At 44.7% G+C, this 23,204-nt stretch overlaps 3 protein-coding genes across 5 annotated transcripts in view; 2 read left to right on the top strand and 1 right to left on the bottom strand.

The window, feature by feature from the left end:
- The first annotated feature begins 41 nt into the window (after nucleotides 1-41).
- On the top strand, nucleotides 42-2,040 carry kxd1 (KxDL motif containing 1). Of its 2 annotated transcripts, none has more exons than XM_080001731.1 (5): nucleotides 42-206; nucleotides 467-574; nucleotides 669-821; nucleotides 918-964; nucleotides 1,085-2,040. In XM_080001731.1, the coding sequence occupies exons 2-5, from the start codon at nucleotides 477-479 to the stop codon at nucleotides 1,333-1,335; spliced, it is 549 nt and encodes a 182-aa protein (XP_079857857.1). In that variant the 5' UTR covers nucleotides 42-206; nucleotides 467-476; the 3' UTR covers nucleotides 1,336-2,040. The 2 variants fall into 2 exon arrangements, with proteins under 2 accessions (XP_079857857.1, XP_079857858.1); XM_080001732.1 differs by having other exon boundaries at nucleotides 42-342.
- An 823-nt stretch (nucleotides 2,041-2,863) lies between these two features.
- On the top strand, nucleotides 2,864-8,534 carry LOC307231191 (endoplasmic reticulum-Golgi intermediate compartment protein 2-like). Of its 2 annotated transcripts, none has more exons than XM_080001789.1 (14): nucleotides 2,864-3,092; nucleotides 3,200-3,334; nucleotides 3,486-3,594; nucleotides 3,681-3,727; nucleotides 3,886-3,953; nucleotides 4,056-4,096; nucleotides 4,351-4,452; nucleotides 4,626-4,721; nucleotides 4,874-4,929; nucleotides 5,487-5,585; nucleotides 5,878-5,975; nucleotides 6,085-6,247; nucleotides 7,871-7,950; nucleotides 8,091-8,534. In XM_080001789.1, the coding sequence occupies exons 2-14, from the start codon at nucleotides 3,229-3,231 to the stop codon at nucleotides 8,154-8,156; spliced, it is 1,131 nt and encodes a 376-aa protein (XP_079857915.1). In that variant the 5' UTR covers nucleotides 2,864-3,092; nucleotides 3,200-3,228; the 3' UTR covers nucleotides 8,157-8,534. The 2 variants fall into 2 exon arrangements, with proteins under 2 accessions (XP_079857915.1, XP_079857914.1); XM_080001788.1 differs by having other exon boundaries at nucleotides 2,864-3,097.
- A 2,553-nt stretch (nucleotides 8,535-11,087) lies between these two features.
- The window catches only part of magi2b (membrane associated guanylate kinase, WW and PDZ domain containing 2b), a 57,703-nt gene continuing 45,586 nt past the window's right edge, over nucleotides 11,088-23,204 (bottom strand). The window contains exons 12-22 of the mRNA XM_080003044.1: nucleotides 20,588-20,619; nucleotides 19,571-19,763; nucleotides 18,768-18,883; nucleotides 17,697-17,889; nucleotides 17,316-17,564; nucleotides 16,154-16,339; nucleotides 15,634-15,949; nucleotides 14,136-14,355; nucleotides 13,811-13,954; nucleotides 13,362-13,500; nucleotides 11,088-11,943 (exon numbers count right to left, since the gene is read on the bottom strand). Of these exons, the coding sequence (XP_079859170.1) occupies nucleotides 11,240-11,943; nucleotides 13,362-13,500; nucleotides 13,811-13,954; nucleotides 14,136-14,355; nucleotides 15,634-15,949; nucleotides 16,154-16,339; nucleotides 17,316-17,564; nucleotides 17,697-17,889; nucleotides 18,768-18,883; nucleotides 19,571-19,763; nucleotides 20,588-20,619 (2,492 nt within the window). The 3' untranslated portion in view covers nucleotides 11,088-11,239. The remainder of the gene's footprint in view (nucleotides 11,944-13,361; nucleotides 13,501-13,810; nucleotides 13,955-14,135; nucleotides 14,356-15,633; nucleotides 15,950-16,153; nucleotides 16,340-17,315; nucleotides 17,565-17,696; nucleotides 17,890-18,767; nucleotides 18,884-19,570; nucleotides 19,764-20,587; nucleotides 20,620-23,204) is intronic.

The following is a 23,204-nucleotide window of genomic DNA, read 5'->3' as shown; positions in this document are numbered from 1 at the left end:
AGATTGTCATGTGACCAGGAAGTGTTTCACAAACACGGAATTATCTGTTGGCGTTTCAGATTATTCGTCTGATTTTGAGCTTTTGCTTTTATTTTATTTTTTTTACTTAAATGCGGGACTGGAACAGCTTATTATAAGTTGTTTTACTTACCTATCAAATCGATGCACACAACGATTGTGGAATTTGTCGTTTGAAAAAAAACCCGGTAGGATTTATTATTATTATTATTATTATTTCATTTGAATTGAACACGAAAGAAAATCAATTGATCGACGTTTGAAATTGAAGGTGCTCTAACAGGGCTCTCCTTCTGCGTGATTATTATCGCAAGCTAAGCCTAGGTATGCGATATTTTTGATGTTGTTTTTCAATGATTACGATTTGAAGTTTCTCAAAAAAAAAAAAAAAAACCCAACTAAAAAAACGTCGCCTGTTAGGTTTTTAAGGGAAGTTTAAATTTTACAGCATCTTCATCATGGCGGAGCCCACTGCATCTGGAGTGTTCTGCAGCAGGATGCTCAGCATGGTCAATTCGGAGGATGTCAATGCCATCATCCAGGCTCAGAGGCACATGTATGTATCGTGTACACTAAATAAATAAACACCTGCTTTACTTAATACAACCCCCCCCCGCCCCCCTGTATTTCCTGATCCATTGCAATACCAGGCTGGACCGATTTGAGAAAACCAATGAAATGCTGATCAACTTCAATGGCCTGTCCAACGTGCGGCTGCAGCAGATGAACGAGCACTTCATGCTCCACACCCGCAGCCTGGTGGAGATGAAGAAAGATCTGGACAGCATCTTCAGGAGGATCAGGTGACTAAATCCCACACGCAAGCGCTTCCACGTCTCACCTCCGCAACACTCCCCCCGCCTCTCCATTAACGCTCTTCCTGTCGTTTGGCACTGCAGGACACTGAAGGGAAAGATCGCCAAGCAGCACCCAGACGCATTGAGCAGTGAGTTTCAGCTATGATGTATAACTTCATGATCGCTTGAGTTTTGAGTATTCCAATCGTGTGAGTTGGTCCACGCGACGGACAAAAAATAACGTCAATGTTGATTGGGGCTCCCCACAGATATCCACGAGTCGGCAAACCTAGAGGACGACGATGACGAATTTGGCCCTATACCTCCCGGCGTTGCCACAACCTGTGCTGCCTCAGAGCAGAGCACAGAGTCCGGGGACACAAGCCCAGATGTCATTTCACCCACCGCGAGCCGATGCTCCGAAGACCTGTCTCAGGAGCCGCCGGACACGCCCACCTACGATATCCCAGAGACAGCGGTATTGAGGGACGAGGGCCCTGACTCAGTACCTGCCGAGTAGTTGGACAACTTCAATCCCTGTGATGCCGCGGGGGTAGGGGACTGACATTGGATTGTGCAACAGTTGCTTAAACCTAAGCTCCAGTCACAGCGACAGCTCTTTATCGTGTGGTTTTTCGTACCGTACATTTATTTTTATTTGAGCGTGGATTAGATGAAAAAGGGCATTTGTGATATCAGCTCAGTATTTAGGTTGTTATTCATTTGACACAATAGGATGTATTATAGAAGATGTGATTCTTAAAATATCCGGCGTTTACTTGAAAGATGTTATCTATATGTTTCCTTGTTTAATGCACTGAAAACAATGCAGATTATATCACTAATTGATTGAGTCTGCTGTAACAGTGAATGAGGTCAGAGGTCCTTGGCAATTATAAGTAATGTCAGTAATTATAAGACTATTATTAGGGTGAACGAGTAACACAAACAATATTGTTATCAAGTTTGTAAATAACCACCTCCCTCCAGTAAACCTTTTCTGTCTCTTTTTGCAATGCAGGAATCATGTATGCTAATTCATAAACATCATCTGGGAAGTTGAGTAATGAATCCAATGTTGTTTTAACAAAGTTGCACATGTACATTGCAGGTATTTCAACCTATTTTGCCAAAGCCACAGCAATATATTAAAATAGAAATTATAAGTATTTCCTGTTATAATACAAGTGAATCATATTGTGTAAACTGTGATTCATGTATTTATTTCCACCTTTTTAAAGTCTTGTATCATCAATCAAAAGTCTCTCTCTCTAATTTCCAGCTGTACAAAAGATAGTAGTGAAGATATGAATTGACTTTACTTAAATCACATCACTAACTTAAACATCCCGCGGGGGTTATTGATCAGGTTTAGATTTCACTGATCCAATACTTCAAGTTACATATCGTAGATATTTTCAATGCTCGCGGTCCAGAATATCTAAGAACTTTTGGTGGTTTTGGGACTTTTTTTATTATAGTCATATCTTTTTTTTTTGCTGGAGTTCTTATTGTTCAAAGTTGTTTTTTTTATCCTGTGGTGCTGTGTATGTCTACGTTTCAATTAATATAGAGAGATACTTATTTTCATCCTTGGAGGAAGGTTGCAATGTTACAGCAGCTCACGTCAGAGCAAATAGTCAATAATAACAGGCAAAGAAAATCCCAATATACAATAAACCTAGAAATAAACAATAAACCTCTGTCTCAACAATTTGCAGCTGAAGTGCAAAAGAAGGAACTTGTAGCATTGTGCATGTATGTGTCTATTTATTCGCCCAAGTACATTTCAATATTTTTTTGCCTATAAGGAGTTATGGAACTATCACAAAAAGTCTGAAAAAGAGAAACAAAGATAGGCAGAATATACAACACGTGGTTTTGTATTAACTGGATTCCATATCAATGCTGTGAGTATGATAATGCCGTTCCATATTTTGATACCATTATTGGAGCGGGCTGACAATGGCCATGACACCCTCTCACCAACAGGGGGCGGCGAACAAGATCCTCTGCGGTTTTCCCTTCCGCGGCTAAGGTGAAAGGTCACAGGAGCGGACGCCTCGGCCGAGGAGCCCCACTCATACGCGGCGTGTTTGTCATGGTCCGACCGAGAAAAAAAAACAAAATACAAAGTATGAAACACGACGAGGAGCCGAGGTCCGACTAGAGGGATGGATCTGAAGACCACCAGCCCGTGATCAGTCTATCGAAGGAGACCGAATTGATGTGTCAACGAGCCGGATAACGAGACGTCAGCACAAGAGGAGGCGTTGAGTAAGGTGTGTGTGTGTGCGTGCGTGCGTGCGTGCGTGTGTCATGGGCGCACATGGGAGGTGGCTCGTCCTTTGCTGGTTTTCACGGGCGTGTTGGTTTCCCCTCAGCGCGTCCAAAATAAACAGCGGCCCCGAAGATGAGGAGACTGACCAGGAAGAAGGCGTTGAGTTTAGTGAAGGAACTGGACGCTTTCCCCAAGGTCCCAGAGAGTTATGTCGAAACCACGGCAAGTGGAGGCACAGGTAAATAAAATACTTTGTGTGTGTGTGTGTGGGTTTTTTTTTTGTTGTTTTATTTTTTTTCCAGAGCAGTTTTTCCACATGACAACTTATAACTTCTCTCTCTTTTTTTTTTTTTTTTTTTTTTCCACCATCTTTTCCCTCCTATGTGCAGTTTCTTTGGTGGCTTTCACCTTCATGGCCATCCTCGCCTTCCTGGAGTTCTTTGTGTACAGAGACACGTGGATGAAGTATGATTATGAAGTAGACAAGGACTTTAAAAAGTAAGCGATGGACGATGGTTCTGTGCTCGTGTTGATTCGCCAGCGCTCGTTCGGCTTCGCCTCTTACATGCCCCTGTCGTCCACAGCAAGCTGAGGATAAACGTTGACATCACCGTGGCCATGAGGTGTCAATGTAAGTGCTGACATGAATAGTTTTTCTTTATTTGTGTTGTTTTCACTTTGGATTATGTTAAAAAAAATAAAATAAATCAAATCAAAAATAACACGGCTATAAATGTCAGTTAATGACATATGTTGAAATCACTGAATTGTGTCTTTGTTTGAATGCAGTTGTCGGCGCCGATGTCCTGGATCTGGCAGAGACCATGGTGGCATCAGATGGATTAAAATACGAGCCGGTTTGTATGAGTCCCTCTGATGTTTGAGCCCCTTTGTTGTTTATGCTGTATAGCCTCGATTAATGGGCACGTAACTTATTTTGTTTTGCCTTCACGTAATAGGTGAACTTTGAGCTGTCACCTGGACAACGACTATGGCACATGTAAGACTGTTTGTCTTTTACCCTGATACTCCTGCGTACAGTGGCATTATACTTTATCAATGTATTGTGCGTGTTGAAAAATACCCTGTCACATTATGAAGATTTTAGACTCTCGGGCGCGCAAAGCATTTCCTACTTTGTTGGTTTCCTCCACTTCAAGATTCAAGATTCATTCTCAGCTTCTAGTCAGTCTCTAATCTTGAAATATTCCCGGCAATAGTCACATTTTTAGTCTCGCGTTGAATCCTTTACAGGGCTCTGCTAAACATCCAGGCGCGTCTCAGAGAGGAACATTCCCTCCAGGAAGTTATTTTCAAGACTGTTATGAAAGGTGCTCCCACAGCTTTACCTCCCAGGTACAGTATGAGATACTGAGGGGAAAAAAACCTGAGTTGGAAAAATAAATAAAAAGCTGAATCATTTATTGAAATTAGAAATGTTGAGTTTTCACTCCCATCATTGAACTGATTGGTGAAAAAAACATTGGTAACTTCTCTTTCTTCTATTCTTTGCTGTAATTCACCAACAGAGAGGACCATCCCACTGAGTCTCCTGAGGCCTGCAGGATACATGGGCACCTTTTTGTCAATAAGGTGGCGGGAAACTTCCATATCACAGTGGGCAAGTATGTAATCACATGGCAGTAAACAAGTTACAGTGTTTTATGGGATCCAGGGAATGATTGGGATATATGAAATGGAATTAGCCATGTTACAATGGGTGTATGCCATTAGTGCAGTGGCTTTGTAGAATTCTGATCTCTTCACCTCACCACAGGGCCATCCCGCATCCCAGAGGTCATGCGCATCTCGCAGCCCTTGTCAGCCATGACAGTGAGTTTCCACTCCCTTTTAGTTGTATATAAACATCACATCACGATATAATGTTGTTTTGGTTTTTTTTTAAGGGGCTGTCAGTCGAATAAAAAATGTAATCAAAATAATTTCATGATCTGTACTAAATTCACTAAATTTATCGCATATATCAATATTTGCTGGGAAAAGTCCCCAAATACAGATATTTCAATTCAAAGACATTACATTCTTGTAGCAGACGAGTAAAGCATTGAACAGGCATGAGAAAAGGTGGCGTTAGAGATCAATATATTGTTTATTTAAAAATCTTGATTCTTAAAAATGCTTTTTTTTTTTTAATGCATATGACTGCGTATTTATCAACACTTCCATTTTGGTGTTTTTGGTAGTTAAAATTTCATATATACACACACACACACACACACACACACACACACACAATATTAGTGGTGGTTTTAAGTGTGTGTGTGTGTGTGTGTGTGTGTGTGCGCGCACAATGTGGCACTTGGGGTTTTTGAACAGCACAGTGCACTTTATGATAATTATTTATGTTTTGACTTGCCACCCTTTGCCAGCTTATAACTTCTCCCACCGCATTGACCACCTGTCCTTTGGAGAGGAAATCCCTGGGATCATCAATGCTCTGGACGGAACCGAGAAAGTCTCTCCTGATCGTAAGTTTATCATTTCAAGTCCCTTCGTGCTTCCCTGTTCAAACAAAACGCTGATTCCATTTTTTTTTCCCCCTCTTGCGATTATGGAGAAAGTTACTGCCTATGTTTCACACTACTGCCAATCTAAACCTTATATTGCCTTTTTTACTGCTGTTGTCAATTGTGTCTCTATAAATGTAGCTACCGCCACTTAAGTTGATTCAATCATCATTCTGCAGCTTCCGTTGAGTTAAACTGAACGGTACTGTACACTACTGTAAACAACACCCCCCCCCCCCCCCCGTCTCTCCAGATAATCACATGTTTCAGTACTTCATCACGATAGTCCCCACCAAGCTGAACACCTACCAGATCACCGCAGACACGCACCAGTACTCTGTCACTGAACGGGTAGGTTTGGGTACATTTCAGCCCCTGTCCCCGTTTTCGCGCATCCCGGTGTACGAGCAATCTGCTGTGTACTATCCTGACGTGTGTTATGGCCCCCGATTCTCGGCAGGAGAGGCCGATAAACCACGCCGCAGGCAGCCACGGCGTCTCGGGGATCTTCATGAAGTACGACATCAGCTCCCTGATGGTCACGGTCACAGAGCAGCACATGCCTCTCTGGCGGTTCCTCGTTAGACTCTGTGGAATCATCGGAGGGATTTTTTCCACTACAGGTATCAGCGTTTTTCTTCCTCCCTCATCCCTTTTCTTGCTAATTGTCTCATTATCCGCCTCGCAGACATCACACAGTAAATAACAGATTCTGGCACCTTGTCACAAAATTGCCCAGTGCCAGATAAATCGGAGGCATTACCTCACCCCATTATTTTAATTTCTTTCTCTCTTCACGCTGAGCCGCAATCTTGAGTTGAATACATCCGCCATATTTCAGTCTTAAAATATCCTGCGAAAAATGTTGACTTGATGTTCATTTTGGTAATTTGTCACAGTACACACTATCAATCTAAAATAAAGGTAGTAAGAAACGGGTAGTGAGCTGAATGTAAATCAACAGGAGAGTATCATAATCTCACCTCCACCTCAGTACTAAGTAGAATGTCCAGTTCAACCATCACTACATCCCTGTGTAATATAATGTAATATATCATACAACGTTACCAGTTTGTGTACCGCAGTGTTTGGGGCGGGATGATGATGTGACACAACCTTCCCAGTTCAGGCGCCATTTAGGACATTCCCTCATTAACACAGAAGAATTGGGCTACTTGACGTGAGACGTGAGAGGAGGCCTAGTCAGGAAACAAAACTGAGAAATGGGTATATAAATAATTTTTTTTGTAACTTTAGAAGACGCTGTATTCACCTCAAGGGATCATAAATGGAGGTAGTCTGTCCATGAAATTCATAGTCTTGGCATATGGAATTACTAGGATCCAGATGTGTCGCGGCACGCAGCTGATCCACGAAGAATCATTTATCTGAATTATTGTCAGTATTTAAAATGGGTTTGCACTTTGCGTGGTACCCGTAAAGAAATATTGAACAGCATGTGATGAAGTATTGAAGTGGTGTATAAAAAGAAATAGTTAAGGCTAAGTTAAAATTGAACTATCACAGTGCAGTTCATGTACTATGAACAACATAAATATTATGTAATTGCTGAAAGGCTAGAATGCAGTTTCTGTGATGTCCCTCTCCCACAGCGAGACGGAGAGAAACTACTCGAGGCTGAATTTAATGCAGCTAATTAAAGATTTTTTTTAATCTAATAAGAAGCTTATTACACAAACCTCGGCATCTTGCTCTGTTTTCAGATGGTTTCAGATGGATGGTTTCTTGTTTTTTGTTTTTGTTTTTTCAAACAATTTAAAACGCCCTCCCCAAATTAATCTGTTTTTCCTTGAGTGTGAATACAAAAAAAAAAAAGCTAATGTAATGTGAACTTCTTTACCCCTCTCACTCTGTATGACTAATTATCACAACATTTTGCTCAAAGGGATAAACGTTCACAAAAGAGTCAAAAGAGAGAGAACTCTTTAGGCGGAGAGAGAGAGAGAGTCCCTCGCCCCTCTTCCGGCAGGCATTACATCTGAATTGGCCTCAAACGTAGGAAGGAAAATAATTAAAGTCTACATTGCCCTTGTTCACATACTAGTCCATATGTTTACACAATAACACCAGCCTGCCTCAGTGCTACTGCAGCATCAGGAACAGGCCATGACATCATTGACATACACTGTTACACTGATTACTATTTATGGAAATTACAATGTGAGGAGACTCAGATTTCCCTGAATATCTCAACTGTGTGCAACTTCCTATTGATTCCCTTGCAGGCATGCTTCATGGGATGGTTGCCTTCTTGGTGGATGTGCTTTGTTGTCATTTCCAAATGGGACTCTACAGACAGAGAAAGGTAATAGCGCAACATGAACGCAGGCTTTGAACTCGATTTCTACCGCTGTGCTTTGCTGTGGTGAAATCTGTCAAAATTACCTCTGGATTTTAGAATTTCTATTGATCGCACAGGGGCTCAAAGTATCCTATCTTTTTCAGGAAGAGCTGCTAAACGAGTCGACAGATCATGAAAGTCCAGTTCCTGTGGAAAACCACACCCAGTGACAGAACTTTTCCCCTGCAGCTCCACCCACAGGCAGCCAGTTAGCGATGGACACCTCGGACTAAACACACCGGGAATTGGTTCATTAAAATCTTTATACATATTGTTTAAAAAACAAAATCCCTTTCTACTTATTCATGGCTTGTTTTATCGTTTTTGTCGTCATTGAAGTCCAAATTATTTTGTCGGGTTTCCTGTCAAAGCGTGAAGTCATGTTCACAAGCTATTCTCAGGGCAGCAAGTGTAACACACATTATTTAGAGGGTAATTGTAGCTCTGTCTTGGTTAATTATGGTGGATTGAGGGCTGGAATATTTGTTTTCCAAAGCGTGCCTATAATGTGTCAGATTTGTAAAATAAAATCAGCACAGGACATTCTTCTACATGCACTTCTAAGTAAACACAACCCTGCAGAGAATACTTTACACCATGTCAAGAGTTTATTTGACAGTATTTCAGAATATCTTTCAGTAAACAAGTTTTTTTTTGTTTTGTTTTTTAGCAAAATGTAATATATCCATACTGTCGCATTTCATAAAAATAGTTGTTCACGTCTTTGAAACTACAGTATCAATGATACAGTAAAGCATATCTGTAGGAATACAGCTGTACAGGGTGGATAATACAGTTAACACTACACAGTTATACTTGATCTCAATGGGGATTCATGAACGTGCCATCCTTCACAGATTCCAGTATAATTGTTTTTCCCGTATGTATACAAAACCACTCACGGCCGGCAGGGGACAGCCTCGACAGACAAAGAGCCTGATGATATACGCTTTTCACCTTTTCTGAACTCTTGACGTCAGCAAACAGAGGAAAAAAAGATACGTCTACAGCCTCATGGCACGTTCCTGTGCTCCTCGTATAACAAGTAAACCGGCAAATTTGTCACATCTACAAGAGTTTTATGTACAATGCATTATAGTTTGGGTGCATCATGTATAAGGTCAGAAAACCGGGAACCAATGACATCAATCAACACAAAATGTTTTACGTTATGGATGAAGTGGGAATCACTGAGGTGAATAGAGTCGTCTTACTCGCAATGGGTACGTGCAAACTATTTCCCACCACGAACGGTGAAGGCTCAGCCGCACAGCTTCATCAATTTCACGAGAGAAGACCCCCACAAAACGGCCTTCATTAAACCACCCACATCTGCTCAAGGGCAGCATTTCTGCTACCAAATCCTGGCAGTAAACTGAGGTGTTAACCAGTACACCAGCTCTTCGTTGATTGCTTTGAGGTGCTGTACTGCAGCTGCCTCTCATACCAGACCTAGCGGGAATCTAGACTGGTGTTTTTCTCTCATAGGAGCATTTAATATAGAAAATTGCCGTGTACCAAAATGGAGGTATGCACGAGGATACTGACTTTGTTGTTGTTAAGCTGCAGCATGCCTTTCAATTTACACCGGAAACAGTTTGACTAACAGATGTATCATTCAATTGCAATATATTGAAATATAGACCCAATGAGCAATGTATACACTACCACTGAATTTGGTATAGTTTCTCCATTACGCTAATACACGAAGAATCGTATTACAATCTCAGAAACAAACTATCCTTTTGAACTTTTGGATGCGTAGTCTCCCAGGTGACTTTCTAGTATGTCGTCCCTCTTACAACACCAGAAAGAGCAGCCGCCCACATGCTCCACAGCTGAGTGCATCAAGGTCATGGGATACAAACGTTGGAAATCCATTCAAAAGGAAGCCAGCTACGCCACCAAAGGATTACTGTGTGGCCTCTCAAGAGCTCTTCTGCGTACACTTCCCAAAACAAACTGACTGGAAAGCCCCTCGACCACGGCAGCAGCTCTGCATTAGTCTCAGTAAGGCACTCTGCCCCACCTCCAATCCCATTGGCCTCTTCTTCGTGCTCACACCGATGTCCCTCTCCCACAGTGATGTGGTACATGTAGCACAGTAAAAGGCATAGAAATGTCAAAAACAGGGTGGGCCCACGCCTCACCGTTTAGCATTACAATGAGTACACCAGAGTTCATATCTTTGCACAATGTCTGCATGTCTGATTTGCAATGGAGTCGTTGATGTAACATATAGAACAGTATGTGAGTCCTTCTAAAGCCAACTGTTTTTTTGTTTTTTTTTTGTTTTTTTCCTACTCCAAAAATCTATTCGACTTGACGGGGGGGGGACTATTTTTTGTTTCACATAAGAACCAAATAGCTATTTCCACAGGAGGATATCCTCTTAATACTGTACCTCTACGAGACACGCGCGTCCCTTTATAATACCACGGTGGTTTTCATGTCCATGCAAAACACGACTTCTTAGGCTTTCCTTGTGGTCCAGTTTAACGTCCACAGTCTTTGATATGTAGATATAGACAAGGCGATGGACTTGTGGATCTCAAAATAATGTCCAGATGTTCTTTTAATCTTTACAATGTATCTAACTACAACACTGCCTCAAAAACCACCCATGGGTATCTTTTTGAGAAGATCAAATGTACATATTTTTCACTCTTTTACATTTACAGTATGTGATATATTGATAGGCATGTTGAGATATAACGTATATCTTGTTAACAGAGCTGTCGCTTGTGTTAGTGCCAGGTCCTCCACATAGGTCTTTAGTGTAACTGCACAAAATGAAAATATAGAAGAAATGAGTTTCTCCACTGAAAATATGTCTTCTGCAAGAAGCCTTTTTTTTTTTCCATATGAGGTTGCTGTGCACTCCAGCCGTACGACTGGAGCCCAAAATGGATTAGTGGTTAAAGGTACATGTCGACAGTTCACCTCTGCTGAAAATAATACACTTACCCCATTGTTTGTTTGACTAATAAGTCCACAATGTCCCGTCGCCAATAAGTCTTTATCGTATTATATGCCGTATGTTACAAGAGCAGTGGAGGTCCCTCTGTCTTTAAGGTGGTTGGTGTAATAATAATCTTGTAAGAACATATGAAACACAAAATATGATTTCAGAAAGAGGGAGCAAGAGAACTAACAGGGCCAGATTAATAGAAAGAGCAAATGTGATTTTTCCTCTACAGGGGGCACTGTAGAGTCAAACATCCTGTTCTGGTCCAAACCAGCTAGATCCAGTCTACCTGCTCACAGTTGAGGTCCAGGACCTCAGCGTGCCGGGCAGTTTATCAGGCCCGGGCACATTCCAGGGCCCTGGGGAGGCGGTGGAACTCCTGGTAGTTGAGCTGTCCACGCTCTTTGAGGGACAGTACAGCCCGCTTTGGCTGCCGGCCCGTTTGTCTTCGGTGGGCAGCACGCATTTTGGCTCCAGGCTCTCCTGGAGGTGGACAGGTCTGTCTCCGGAGTCCCCGCTGCCAGGAGAGCCGCCATTCAAATTCACACTCGCGTACGAGTCCCAAGGCCAGATGGCGCTCGTCGCCTGCGTCTTCGGGTCCTTTTTCTCACAGCAGGCTGAGCCGGTGTCCCTTTGCTTCTCTCTTCTTTCAATGGATCTCCCCAGGAGGGCTTTGGGAGGCAAAGCCCGCGGTTGGCGCTCTCCCGCCCCCCCGTCCGCCTCCCCGGGTCCCGGAGGAGCGCCGTGGCCTCTGATGGTGTATCTCTGCTGGGTGGACCTGCCACCTGAAGCCCCTCGAATGGAACTGTGGTCTGTCAGCGGTGGAGCCTGGCCTGCCATGCACACTGTGACCTCTAGGGGGAGCTGGTGGGAGGGGTCTGGGGCTGAGGCTGGATGGGATGAGAACAATGGGGCGGGATGGGAGTCAAGGGTCACTTCCTGCAGGGCAGACTGGGCTGTAGAAAGGGAATCCCAGGGGGCGGCCCTGTCTGTCAGAGGACACGGAAAACGCAATCAGAAAAAAGTGAGACATTGAAACAGAGTGGCGTGCACACTCGCATGCTCATGCATGAGAAATAAAGAAACAGCTGATCGAAAGAGAAAAGATTCGAGCTCAGTCAAGCATCTCCTCCTGGTGTACCGTCATGCAAACAGCTATGCAGCTGTGTGTAAGCAGCACACGCCCTTCACACACAACATTACTGCACCACCAAAAGAGTATCAGATTTCGACATAAACCAATTTTAATATTAAGTCATTCGGTATATTTCCATCACTTTATGGCTGTGTTTTTTGTAGTTTCATGAGGCCGACCTTTACCCCTAAAGGCCCTGTTCAGTAAACCGCCGATTAACATAGAGATTGGTGCTTGGAAAGCTGCCACAGGGGTGATGGCACTAGCCCATGGTAAATACCGCTGGTAATATAATATGAGATATAAAAAGGACAGGGGGAAAATATTGATTGATATTGAATATTTTCTTTCAATAATATGTAATGTTTTACTTTAATCACTTTTTTTTTTTTTCCTCTTCCCAATCATCCATTGAGCTCCCGGGGAAATAATTCCCCGACCCCATGTGGACAATACTCTAGCCGACAAGAGTTGCGCAGAGATTTGCCGGGTAAGGAATTGAGTGGCGCCTCGAGAGGAGGCTGTTTGTAGCCGCGTGGAAAACTGACCCTGAGAACAGATTCAATTTACACAGGGTTGACTTTACGACCCCGTTTGATAATGACAGGGCCACTTCAAACCTCATTACCTTCTCAACAGTCTGCACAATCATACACACACACACACACCACACCTGTGGTTTTTTCTTTTTGCGTTCGCAAACTCCCACACCCATTGATTAATGCATGCACACAGTGTACACTGCACACAGAAGAGGCATGCAGTTTTTCACAAACCGTATCTTTAGAGTGGCCCATTAGGAAGAAATAGGGGGAGCTTAGTGTGTCACCTTTCATGCACATGGAGAGGTTGGAAGGTACCATTCCTAAGAGAAGGCAAGTAAAAGCCTATACCAATCATTAGACTTAAAGCCGCGGGGATGAAACAAATGCAGGTTTATGCTATGGCCTTGTTAAAAAAATAGTTTATTTTTCTGAATCTAGACACAGTAAATGTAAGACAAAAGATGACAGAACAACACCAAGACTGCTAATACAGAAAGATGTTAATAACAATGTCAGCTTCATTATTATGCACGTCAGCGTATTCTTTTGTTAAACATTAGCTGGCTATCAAGCTATAATGGTTTAGACACTGAAAAATGTAAGATAGACACATTTTAATTGTATTATACAGACAGAATAAGACGGAGAGAGAAGTGGCAAAGGGTGATGGTGGAATGGAGGGAGCGGGTAAAAGGAGGACTGAGGGGTGTCGTATGCAGGAACGCACCATATTCGGGCACCTGTCCTGTGCCTCTCTTAAGCAGCAGCCGGACGCGCCGCCCGCCCGCCTTGATGAGCTCGATGGCTCGGGCGTGGCTCATGTCCCTTGTACTGTCGCCGTTAATCTCTATGATCTGGTCCCCGACCTGACACACACACACACGAACACACACACGAACACACACACACACACACACACACACACACACACACACACACACACACACACACACACACACACACACACACACACACACACACACACACACACACACACACACACACACACACACACAGCGGGGCAGATGGCAGCAGGCCGGTGAGATAAGGGAAAAAGCAAACATTGGCATAAGTTATGAATAAATACGAGATTTCAAAAGAGGTAATGCAAGGGTTTCTAATACAATATGCTCTTTTTTTTAATGGAGGGAGGGAGTTATTCTCTTGTTATCTCACCCTCATCCTGCCGTTGCGAATGGCAGGACCGTCCTCGGCGAGGCGCAGAACAAATAGGTCCATCTTATACTCTCTTCCCCCACGGATACTGAAGCCAAAACCCTTCACGCTTTTCTCCAGCTCTACCGTGAAATAGTCGAAATCCTGTTGGGGGAAAAAAATACGGAACCAATATTCAAACATGCAGCCCACAGCAAGAGAACACGGCCCAGTGCAGCGTGGCAGGAGTCCAGCGACATCACAGCCCATAAAGGAAAACCAGCAATTTGTCTTCAGCGCATCATCCAAACTGCATGAGCGAACACGACCTAACCACACGTCTGACCTGTGGTCTGAAATCCGGGGGCAGGCCTAGAGGGAACTGTGCGGCGGCAGTGTGCTGCCTGAAGTCCAGGAGGCCAGGGGGCTGCCGGTAGTCCAGCGTGGGGGGCTGCCGGTAGTCTGCCACCGGAGGGTGACGGTAATCCACCGGAGGCTGCCGGTAGTCGGTGAACGGAGGCTGGCGGATGTCGGGCTTCACGTCCTGCCTGGCTTTTACCTCCGACCTGCTGAGCACACGGAATGGCAGACTCAGAGTGGGCGTCTTAAGTCTATAGGAGGAAGCCTGTCTAATTCAAGCGTAAATTCAACTCATTTGAGCTCCGGAGTTATTGTGGTCATGTAACGTGAAATTAAGGCTACAATCCCCTTCGTCAATGACTCGTTCCTCTGAGAGGGAGAGGTGTCCCAGAGGAGAACTTAGGGAAGATGCAAGAAGATAAAGTAGTTGCAGAATAAATATTTGAAACTTTTTTTTTTTTTCCCCCAAAACTCACGAAATAATTAAGACGTGATATCAGAAAAACAATGTTTGATGTCTCGAGATAATGCAATAAGCAACCACTCCACCGCTCTCTGCTTCCGTGCTCAGCAACACATGTTTCAGAAACTCAAGTTCTTTTCATACTGGAAATTCTGACTTTAATGTAAAAAGTACATGAAAACATCTCTGGTTAGATTTTAAAGAATCAAAAAAAAAGACACATTTTCATCTGACTGTACAAACCTTTAGTCATATTTTTGGCTCACTAATGCTTAAGAGATAAACGACTTAAAATTTATGTGTCAAAAGTTGCTAGTGCGTCACGATGAAATCGATGAAATTTGGCCGATAACACGAAAGGGTTGATTTTCGACGGCCGAATTTCGCGCCGACTCCCGACCTCTCCGCGTTCTGTGCACGTGTGAAAAAAAGCCGATGTGACGTGCGGTATAATGTATGCATGAGATTATAGTTTAAGCTCGACTTTCTTTGAGAAGCTTTAGGAGGGTGATTAGTGTGCGCAGCTGACAAGGCTTCCCTCGGGAGGCAACGGAAATATCATTCTCACTCTTAAAATTTTCATCAAGCCGCCACTCGCACCCGCCTGCACATGATGCAGGCAGACAGGGCACATGTTGAGGAGCACATACATGGCTATGCATGTAACTTACAGAGTACGCATGCATGCACGCACGCACACAAACACATACACACACACAGACACACAGACACACAGACACAGACAGATACAGATCTCATTTTCATGATTTTGACAGGTAACAGAGGCCTAACGCGGGGAGTCATGCATTATGGAGTGACATCTATGGGTAAATTATTAACTGAGACTATCAGAGTTTAAGTGGTGTTATGCAACAAAATACAGATGGAACTGGAACTGGCGGGCAGACTGGAACAAGTCATATGTTGGGACGCAAACAATGCTTCAAGAAAAATAAAATGAGCACATCATCCCCTCCAGAATTTCTTTTTTGGCTAAAAACGAGCGGTGAGGGTGCCTTGCCTGCCGTCGTGGAGGTAGAGCTGCGGAGGGGGTCCTGGGGGCTGTGTGACCGGGCTCTGCTGGGTCCCAGCGGGTAGGGGCTGGGGGGCCGCCGGGCCGGGCTGGGCGGTCGCCGCATGGCACGACTGGGCCAGGGTCTGGATGGACTGGGCTGAAGCCGGCCCCGTCTGGGCACAGGTCTGGCCGGGGATAGCGGGCGCTTGGCCCGGCTGGCTCCCTCCTGGGCCGGACTGGGCTCCGGGGCTGGGCTGGGCCTGCGGGCTGTGTTTCTGGGTCATGGGGCTCTGCTTCTCCGAGCCGGGACCAGAATGTGGATCTGCAACAGGGAGCGCTGCAACGTTAAAACCAGCCGGCATACAGCAGGGTAAAATTATGCGAAGTGGAATAGTTGGTTCTCACGAAATAAGAACCAACTATTAAAAGTACACGATTGCTCATACAAAGCAAGCGAAACCAGAATATAACATGTATATGAATATGTGGCGTGTGCGTTCTCCCTCCAGCAGATTTTCATACTGACCTTCTTCTGGTATGATGTGCAGCGTGACTGTGAGCCCGGCGTCTTTGATGAGTTTGACTATGTCTGCGTGCGGCATGCTGATGATGGACTGTCCGTTCACAGCCAGGATGCGATCTCCCACTTTCAGTTTGCCGCAGCGGTCGGCCGGACTCCCTTCTATTATGCGTCCGATTTTATGGGGCACAGCTGTAAATAGGTAATTAACAAGGGGTCGTCAGCATTTATTTTCAGTAAAGTTATCGTATAGGCGCATATAACGTTCCGGTTGACTTTTTCTTAAAATGGTAATTTCTCCCCAAAAAAGAATATTTAGAACCGCATTATAATATGAGCTCAGCAGGTCATGAATTTAACATTGTTTTCTTTTTCCCCAAAAACTAACAATTCCTTTGCCAATATAGATACGGTTTACAATAGAGTTTCAATCCCTGTATTTAACTGCATAGAAAGTGCTGATGCCCCTTAATACAGAAAAAGATGTGAAATGCAATTTTCCACACTATGTTTTTTTTTTTTTAAGCATTATCAAAGTTTTATGACAATAACGATTAAAAACAATCGCCGAGACAGAAAAATCATTAGCATAGCATCATCCTTGGCGAGACAGGTTTCCGCTGTCATTATTAAGACAACACCATCCATTGCTGCTCTGTTGAGTCGAGCTGAATCAATATTTTAGGACGACAACCAAGCTATAATCAAATATGATCAAATGAAGAACCACAAGACAAGACTTAAATCACCTGAATGAGTTACTTATCAAAGGTTCTATGATATCCGTGATAAGATTTCATATTTAAATCCACGGTGAATTGTATAATGCACTCCAACCTGGAAACATCTAAAAGCCACAATGTAGGAGAAGCACATTGTTTTGTTAATTCATTAATATAATTTCCATGTTTATTCCACAGAGCTCCATACTCGCGCCTGGGTCCGACGGCACCAGCACTCCGTGGGCGAGAGACAGAGCCGGCGTCGGGCTGAACGTCATGACGGCAAAACCCGTCATGGCTATATTCTCACAATGTGTTGCGACTCACGGAACTAAAGAAGTATCAACTGTAATCCAGTAAAAAATGTTTCGCCATTTTTCTATTTTTTCACGACATCATTATGTCACATCCTGCCACGTTGGATTTTGAGACGGTGCGTGACTCACTGATGATGGTGGCGTTTTCGGGCCTGTTGAGGGAGCTGATGATCACAAAGCCGAAGCCCTCGTTCTCCTTGCGGTGGATGACCACATCGCTGGTTTGCAGGGCGGCGCCCTCTGGTGGGGGGGCGGCGCTGGGCACGGTGCCGCCAGCGGCAGCGACGGGGCCCGAGGCGGAGGCCGAGTCGCTACGGGGAGAACTGTGCTGCGTGGACACCGAGCCGGGGCTGCGACCGTTCACTGGACACAGCTCGCCTGGAGGGGGCCAGACGGGAGGGAGGGTGGGGGAAAAAACAAGTTCCAATTCAAACCATTTCCTTGCTAACACACACACACACACACGCACACGCACACACACACACACACACACTCTTTTAGCGTCCTCACCTGGGGTTAGTACTCTCCTCCTCACTGTCAAGCTGACCTGACCATTGCGAGCAGCTGCATGCATCAGGTCTATCACGTATCTGTGCGGTTTCCCGGCAACCACCATCTTATCCACAGAAATAAGCTCGTCCCCGGGTCGAAGGCGGCCATCGCGCTCAGCGGGAGTGTTTTCTATTATGGCGCCGATAACAATCTGTTCAAAGACAATGGATATTAGCAGCATCAACAAAGGTGGATGTCAGAACATTTCATTCCAACTCCTCGCTCACGCAACCTTCTTCTTATGGAGCCTTCCTTTGAACTGTGACACATCACCAAGACGTTGTGTCAGCATGGGAGTCATATATGAACATATGTATACTACGTACCTGACAAATAACCCTTTTGAATCTTGAATGAATAGGCCTATCAGCATGGGAGTCATAGGTCTGTCAGTATGGGAGTGCTGCCAGTATGGGAGTCATAGTGCTGTCAGTATGGGGGTCATAGTTCTGTCAGGGTGAGAGTCATAGTGCTGTCAGTATGGGAGTCATAGTGCTGTCAGTATGGGAGTCATAGTTCTGTCAGGGTGAGAGTCATAGTGCTGTCAGTATGGGAGTCATAGTGCTGTCAGTATGAGAGTCATAGTGCTGTCAGTATGGGAATCATAGTGCTGTCAAAAATGGGGGTCATAGTGCTGTCAGTATGGGGGTCATAGTTCTGTCAGGGTGAGAGTCATAGTGCTGTCAGTATGGGAGTCATAGTGCTGTCAGTATGGGAGTCAGTACTGTCAGTAGGGGAGTCAGTACTGTCAGCATGGAGCAATAGTGCTGTCAGCTGTGTGCAATAATGTCTCTGTGTTGCTAGGTGCAGGGTGTTGAGGAGTGTTTTATACAAGATGCATTTCTGTGTCTGTGGGTGGCAGAGGGGTGATACAGGGGTGGTACAGTGCATGGTGATCAGATAAGGAGTGTGAGAGAACACCGGGTGCATGAACAATGAGCTGTGGTGTGTGGTGTGTGTGTGGGTGTGTGTGTGTGTGTGTGTGTGTGTGTGTGTGTGTGTGTGTGGTCCAGCCCGTCCCATACGAGCCTTGTCACGGGCGTCCGGACTCACAGCCTGCACGGCCTCGTCGCCCCCCAGGATGCGAAAACCAAACCCCGTCTTCTCCCTCAACAAATGGACTTCCACCTCCTGATACTCCGCACCTGGTGCACACACGGAGGAGGAGAGGACGCTCATCGGATGGATTCTTCTCACATTTTATCCAAGTACAGGGAGATCCCCAGGAAGAGAAGTTAACAACTAGCGGGGATCCAAATAAACAAACCACATTCAACCAAAATTGTTTTTTTTTTTCTATTGTGTTCTCATTGGAAGTTCTCATTTATTATACACTGTATGGGTTCAAATGTAAATCATTTTGATTGATAATGCATAAATCTTTGTTTATTTGTCATTTTGTATTTATTTATTTTCCCAATTCCAATTCTCACACCTCAGCCCAATCCTTTGATGTTTATGTATTCCTTGCGTTATTTATTTTCCGGTAACTGGTGACGTGTTTTTTTTAATATATTCTCATTGACCAACTAATGGCTGTATCAAAATGCCTTTCACAGCAGTAAAGTAAAGAAAGACTGGCAGCAAAATGCCGGTGTATACTTGTATAAGCTTCGCAAACATGCAGTGTGTCATATTTTCAATCTTTGTCCGTAATCTGCAAAAAAAGATTTTCTTTGGAAAACCTGAAAGCAATGCTGGCGAGAGTCCAGATTTGGGTTCGCTTTAATTCCTTTATATTACCGAGCGTGTGGGTTTGCTTTCCTGTGATCCACTTTCCTGGGAGGAACAGGGGTAAGGGGCACAGAGGAGAGTGAGGGCTTTGCACTCACGGCGGCTCTCGTAGATGGCCCTGGACTTCTCGTACAGGTCGTAGGGGTCGGGCTTGTTGAGGTCGAAGCCCTCGGTGGAGTCCGGGACGGAGGTGCGGTGCTGGGGCTGGTTGGGGAAGGGCGTGCCGGGGGGCAGGACGGAGGCAGAGAGGCTGGTCTGGGGGCTGCCGTGGGGGTCCCACTGGTCGGGCAACTGCGAGGACAGGAGCACACGGATGCATTCAAATGGATGTACTCCAAGGATTCCCTTATTCAATACAGAGAAACCCATTCACCTGAATAGCCTGAACTATTATCGTGGAATATCTTGGGAATTGTTTGAGATGAACGGCTTGGAGCAATTCAAGAACTTTGACTTTCAAATTTGCCAGAAAAAAAATCCATGGAAGAAAGGATGAGGGAGTTATTGTGAGAAATGAAAATACTTTGCTGAGTAATGATTGTAATGCTTCATTGGTGGCTGAAAACGAAAACTCAGTATAATATTTATTTATTTTTATTAAATGTATTTAGCTTTTTTCTATTTGATCACCTATTAATGTAAAGCACTGTGAGTTGCATGCTGTGTATGAAAAGTGCTATAATAATAATAATAATAATAATAATAAAGGCATTTACATATTGATAATATGCAATTGATAGAGAGAAAATATGTCGAACTCAATTGTCAAGTGTTACGCAGCAGCAGGCATATGCTTTATAAAAGCAGAGTGTCGTGCCACAGCTGGTTGGACGTCTCTGAGGTGTTTTGTCTTCTAAGCAGGTCACACCTCGAAGGCAACCTGCACCGGTGACAAACACAGATTCTCCACACGACCGTGTGACCCTCTGCTTGAGCAAATACTGTACACACACACACACACACACACACACACACACGCACGCACAGGCACGCACACGCGCACACACACACACACACACATATACACATACACATACACACACATACACGCACACGCACGCGCACACACACACACACACAGAGTCAAACAGGTGTGCGTGGCTGCAGTACGGTACCTGTTTGGAGCTTTTCCACGGAGAGATGTGGCCTGGAAAAAAACAAACAAACAAAAAAAAAAAAAAAACAGGAGAAAAATCACATTTACGTTCCACAAATCGAGTGAAGAGGAGCTGCCACAAAACATCAAATAATAGCTTTGAAATTAAAGTGAAGGCAAACGTTATTACCGTTCCCACAACAGCCAGTGTTAAAGTGTCCTAATCTGAATGTGGGAAAACAGTCTGACACTGTCTGCCGGTTTCCTCTCCCTCTGCTATGGCTTTGTTTGTGAGATTAGGCTGAAGAGTGTAGTCGTTGCATTTGTTTTCAGCATAATTTCATCAGAGGCTGCGGGCGGAAGCGGCCCCTCCAACCCTTCCTCCCGTAGATGTGTGCGGAACGACACAGTGCGCGGCTTCCCGCTCTAATCACAACCGTCTCACTGACACCGAGTCCCCGAATCGAAGACACCGGAGCTGCTGAGAAGCTCAACACATGCATTTAGACACAGGGCTTCACCAAACTTCCCTTATGTACACACACACACACACACACACACACACACACACACACACACACACACACACACACACACACACACACACACACACACACTAAACAGAGAATTCTGACCGTTCATTTTGGCAATGAAATCAATTCTGCCAATTCTAACACTGACATTTTCTCTCTTCCCCACCGAGAATCCCTCCTTTACTCTACAAAACAAAACCAGAGGTAAACAGAAAACAACAACGCGATACAAAACCTTTCCCCAGTTTTGTTTTTTTTAGCAGACATCCTTGTCAAGCCGCTCGTTAATCTACGTCACCCTGGATCCGAGAAACATGGACAGCCGCGTTTAAAGAAAACTGTCCGTGGTGCTGAAACGATTTAGCGGCGCAGTGGATGGAGCCTCTGCAGGAGGTCGGCACTAATAAGTGTATTCTGCAGAGAATAGTGTCCTTAAGGCAGGGAGGGACGGGGCGTCTTTAAGGAATTCTAAGAATTCATTCTCAGGAAACTTCCCTAATGATCCGTTGAGGAATATGAACATGAGCTATAAGGCAATTGTCCATCCGTCTTAAAGGGGAGTGCCACTCACACAGACACATTTAAGGTTAATTTAAATGCTAATACAATTCCTAAGCATATGTACCAGATGTGTGGCGCCCTCCTACACATGCTAATGAATGACTTGCTCATAAGACTCAATTCTCTCTCTCTCTCTCTCTCTCTCTCTCTCTCTCAGCGGACGGCTAGTCTGGCTGGCCAACCTCACAGACTAGCCTGCTGAGTTCTGGATGGCCTTCAGATAACCCTGATTGGCTCCCCGAGTCCGACACCCTTTCGGCACAATCACGATCGGCGTCCTCATTGGTGCCGCAAAACTGCCAGTAGTCAGTGGTTGGCTCTACTTCAAATGCGATGGCAGGGGCCGGAGCTGTGAACACGACCAGGGCTTAGTGGAAGTCTGGCAGAGTGCCTACACTGGAGCCGTCTGACAAAGGGACAAAGACATGTGCTCACACACACAGACAGACAGACACACACACACAGACAGACAGACACACACGCACATGCACGCACGCACGCACACGCAAGTGTGTAATGTGTAAGATGCACTTGATGGTCAGACGCCGTGCGCTTCATGGAGTATAAAAGGTATAAAAGCCCAATGGTGTTTTGCAAGTCATAACCTTGCAAACACACAAAGACATCTCTGTCACCACACACATCTGAGTCATTAAATAGGACCTTGTGCTGCCTTTCACCTGGTGGTGCAAGAGAGAGAGAGAGAGAGAGAGAGAGAGAGAGAGAGACAGAGAGAGAGAGAGAGAGAGAGAGAGAGAGAGAGAAAGAGAGATAGAGAGATAGAGATTCCTTGCTGTGTGTCAGGGTGATCGTCACTCTGGGGTCATCGTTGTGTGTTCTGTAATAGAAAAGGTGAAGAGTTCTGTGACATAAAGAATAGGGAATGGTAGTTTTGGGGGAGGGGATTTGATTTATCACCTCAGACACAGCGCTAAGTAGGCAGCTTATGGCAGGTTTTATGCTTTTTGTTTATATGCAGTGAGTGTGCACTCTATATTATGTGGAGGTGTGTGTGCACAAATGTGCACAAAGAATTCCATTTGCGTATTGAATTTCTGTATCAATTTGACACAGGAGGAGGTCTGTGCATCCCACAATAATGAAGGTGGTGTTACACAAACTGACCACCAGGTGGCGCGCACTGGCTCTGCAGGGATGGAATAATTGTAATGCCAAAACATCCAATCATTGACGGCAAATACACACACACACACACACACACACACACACACACACACACACACACACACACACACACACACACACACACACACACACACACACACACACACACACACACACACACACACACACACACACACACACACACCAAATTATTGTTAGTTAAGTCCAATCGTTGAGCAAGTCCTCTGCATAATAATATTCCTCCTGCAATGGCCAATAACACAGTGATATTATTAAGGCCGACAGATGGACGACAGTCAGTCAGACTGACAAACAATTAGCGAGACACCAACTGGCAGCTACAGCTTGTCTGATCTATCGGGGCTACTCAGCGTCCGTGGGATTGCTTTAAAGTTT

The sequence above is a fragment of the Zeus faber genome (assembly GCF_960531495.2).
Source record: "Zeus faber genome assembly, chromosome: 6".
Lineage (NCBI taxonomy): Eukaryota > Metazoa > Chordata > Actinopteri > Zeiformes > Zeidae > Zeus > Zeus faber.
Note: the sequence above shows the minus strand (reverse complement) of the source record. Positions and strands in the feature narration are given on the sequence as shown.

Bases quoted from the DNA above. Each gene is read 5' to 3' on its own strand.
- LOC307231191 (XM_080001789.1), top strand. From the start codon at position 3,229: ATGAGGAGACTGACCAGGAAGAAGGCGTTGAGTTTAGTGAAGGAACTG. The intron at 3,728-3,885 runs GTAAGTGCTGAC...GTTTGAATGCAG, and splicing joins CGTGGCCATGAGGTGTCAAT to TTGTCGGCGCCGATGTCCTG. The intron at 4,930-5,486 runs GTGAGTTTCCAC...ACCCTTTGCCAG, and splicing joins AGCCCTTGTCAGCCATGACA to CTTATAACTTCTCCCACCGC.
- kxd1 (XM_080001731.1), top strand. From the start codon at position 477: ATGGCGGAGCCCACTGCATCTGGAGTGTTCTGCAGCAGGATGCTCAGC. The intron at 822-917 runs GTGACTAAATCC...TTGGCACTGCAG, and splicing joins AGCATCTTCAGGAGGATCAG to GACACTGAAGGGAAAGATCG. The intron at 965-1,084 runs GTGAGTTTCAGC...GGCTCCCCACAG, and splicing joins GCACCCAGACGCATTGAGCA to ATATCCACGAGTCGGCAAAC.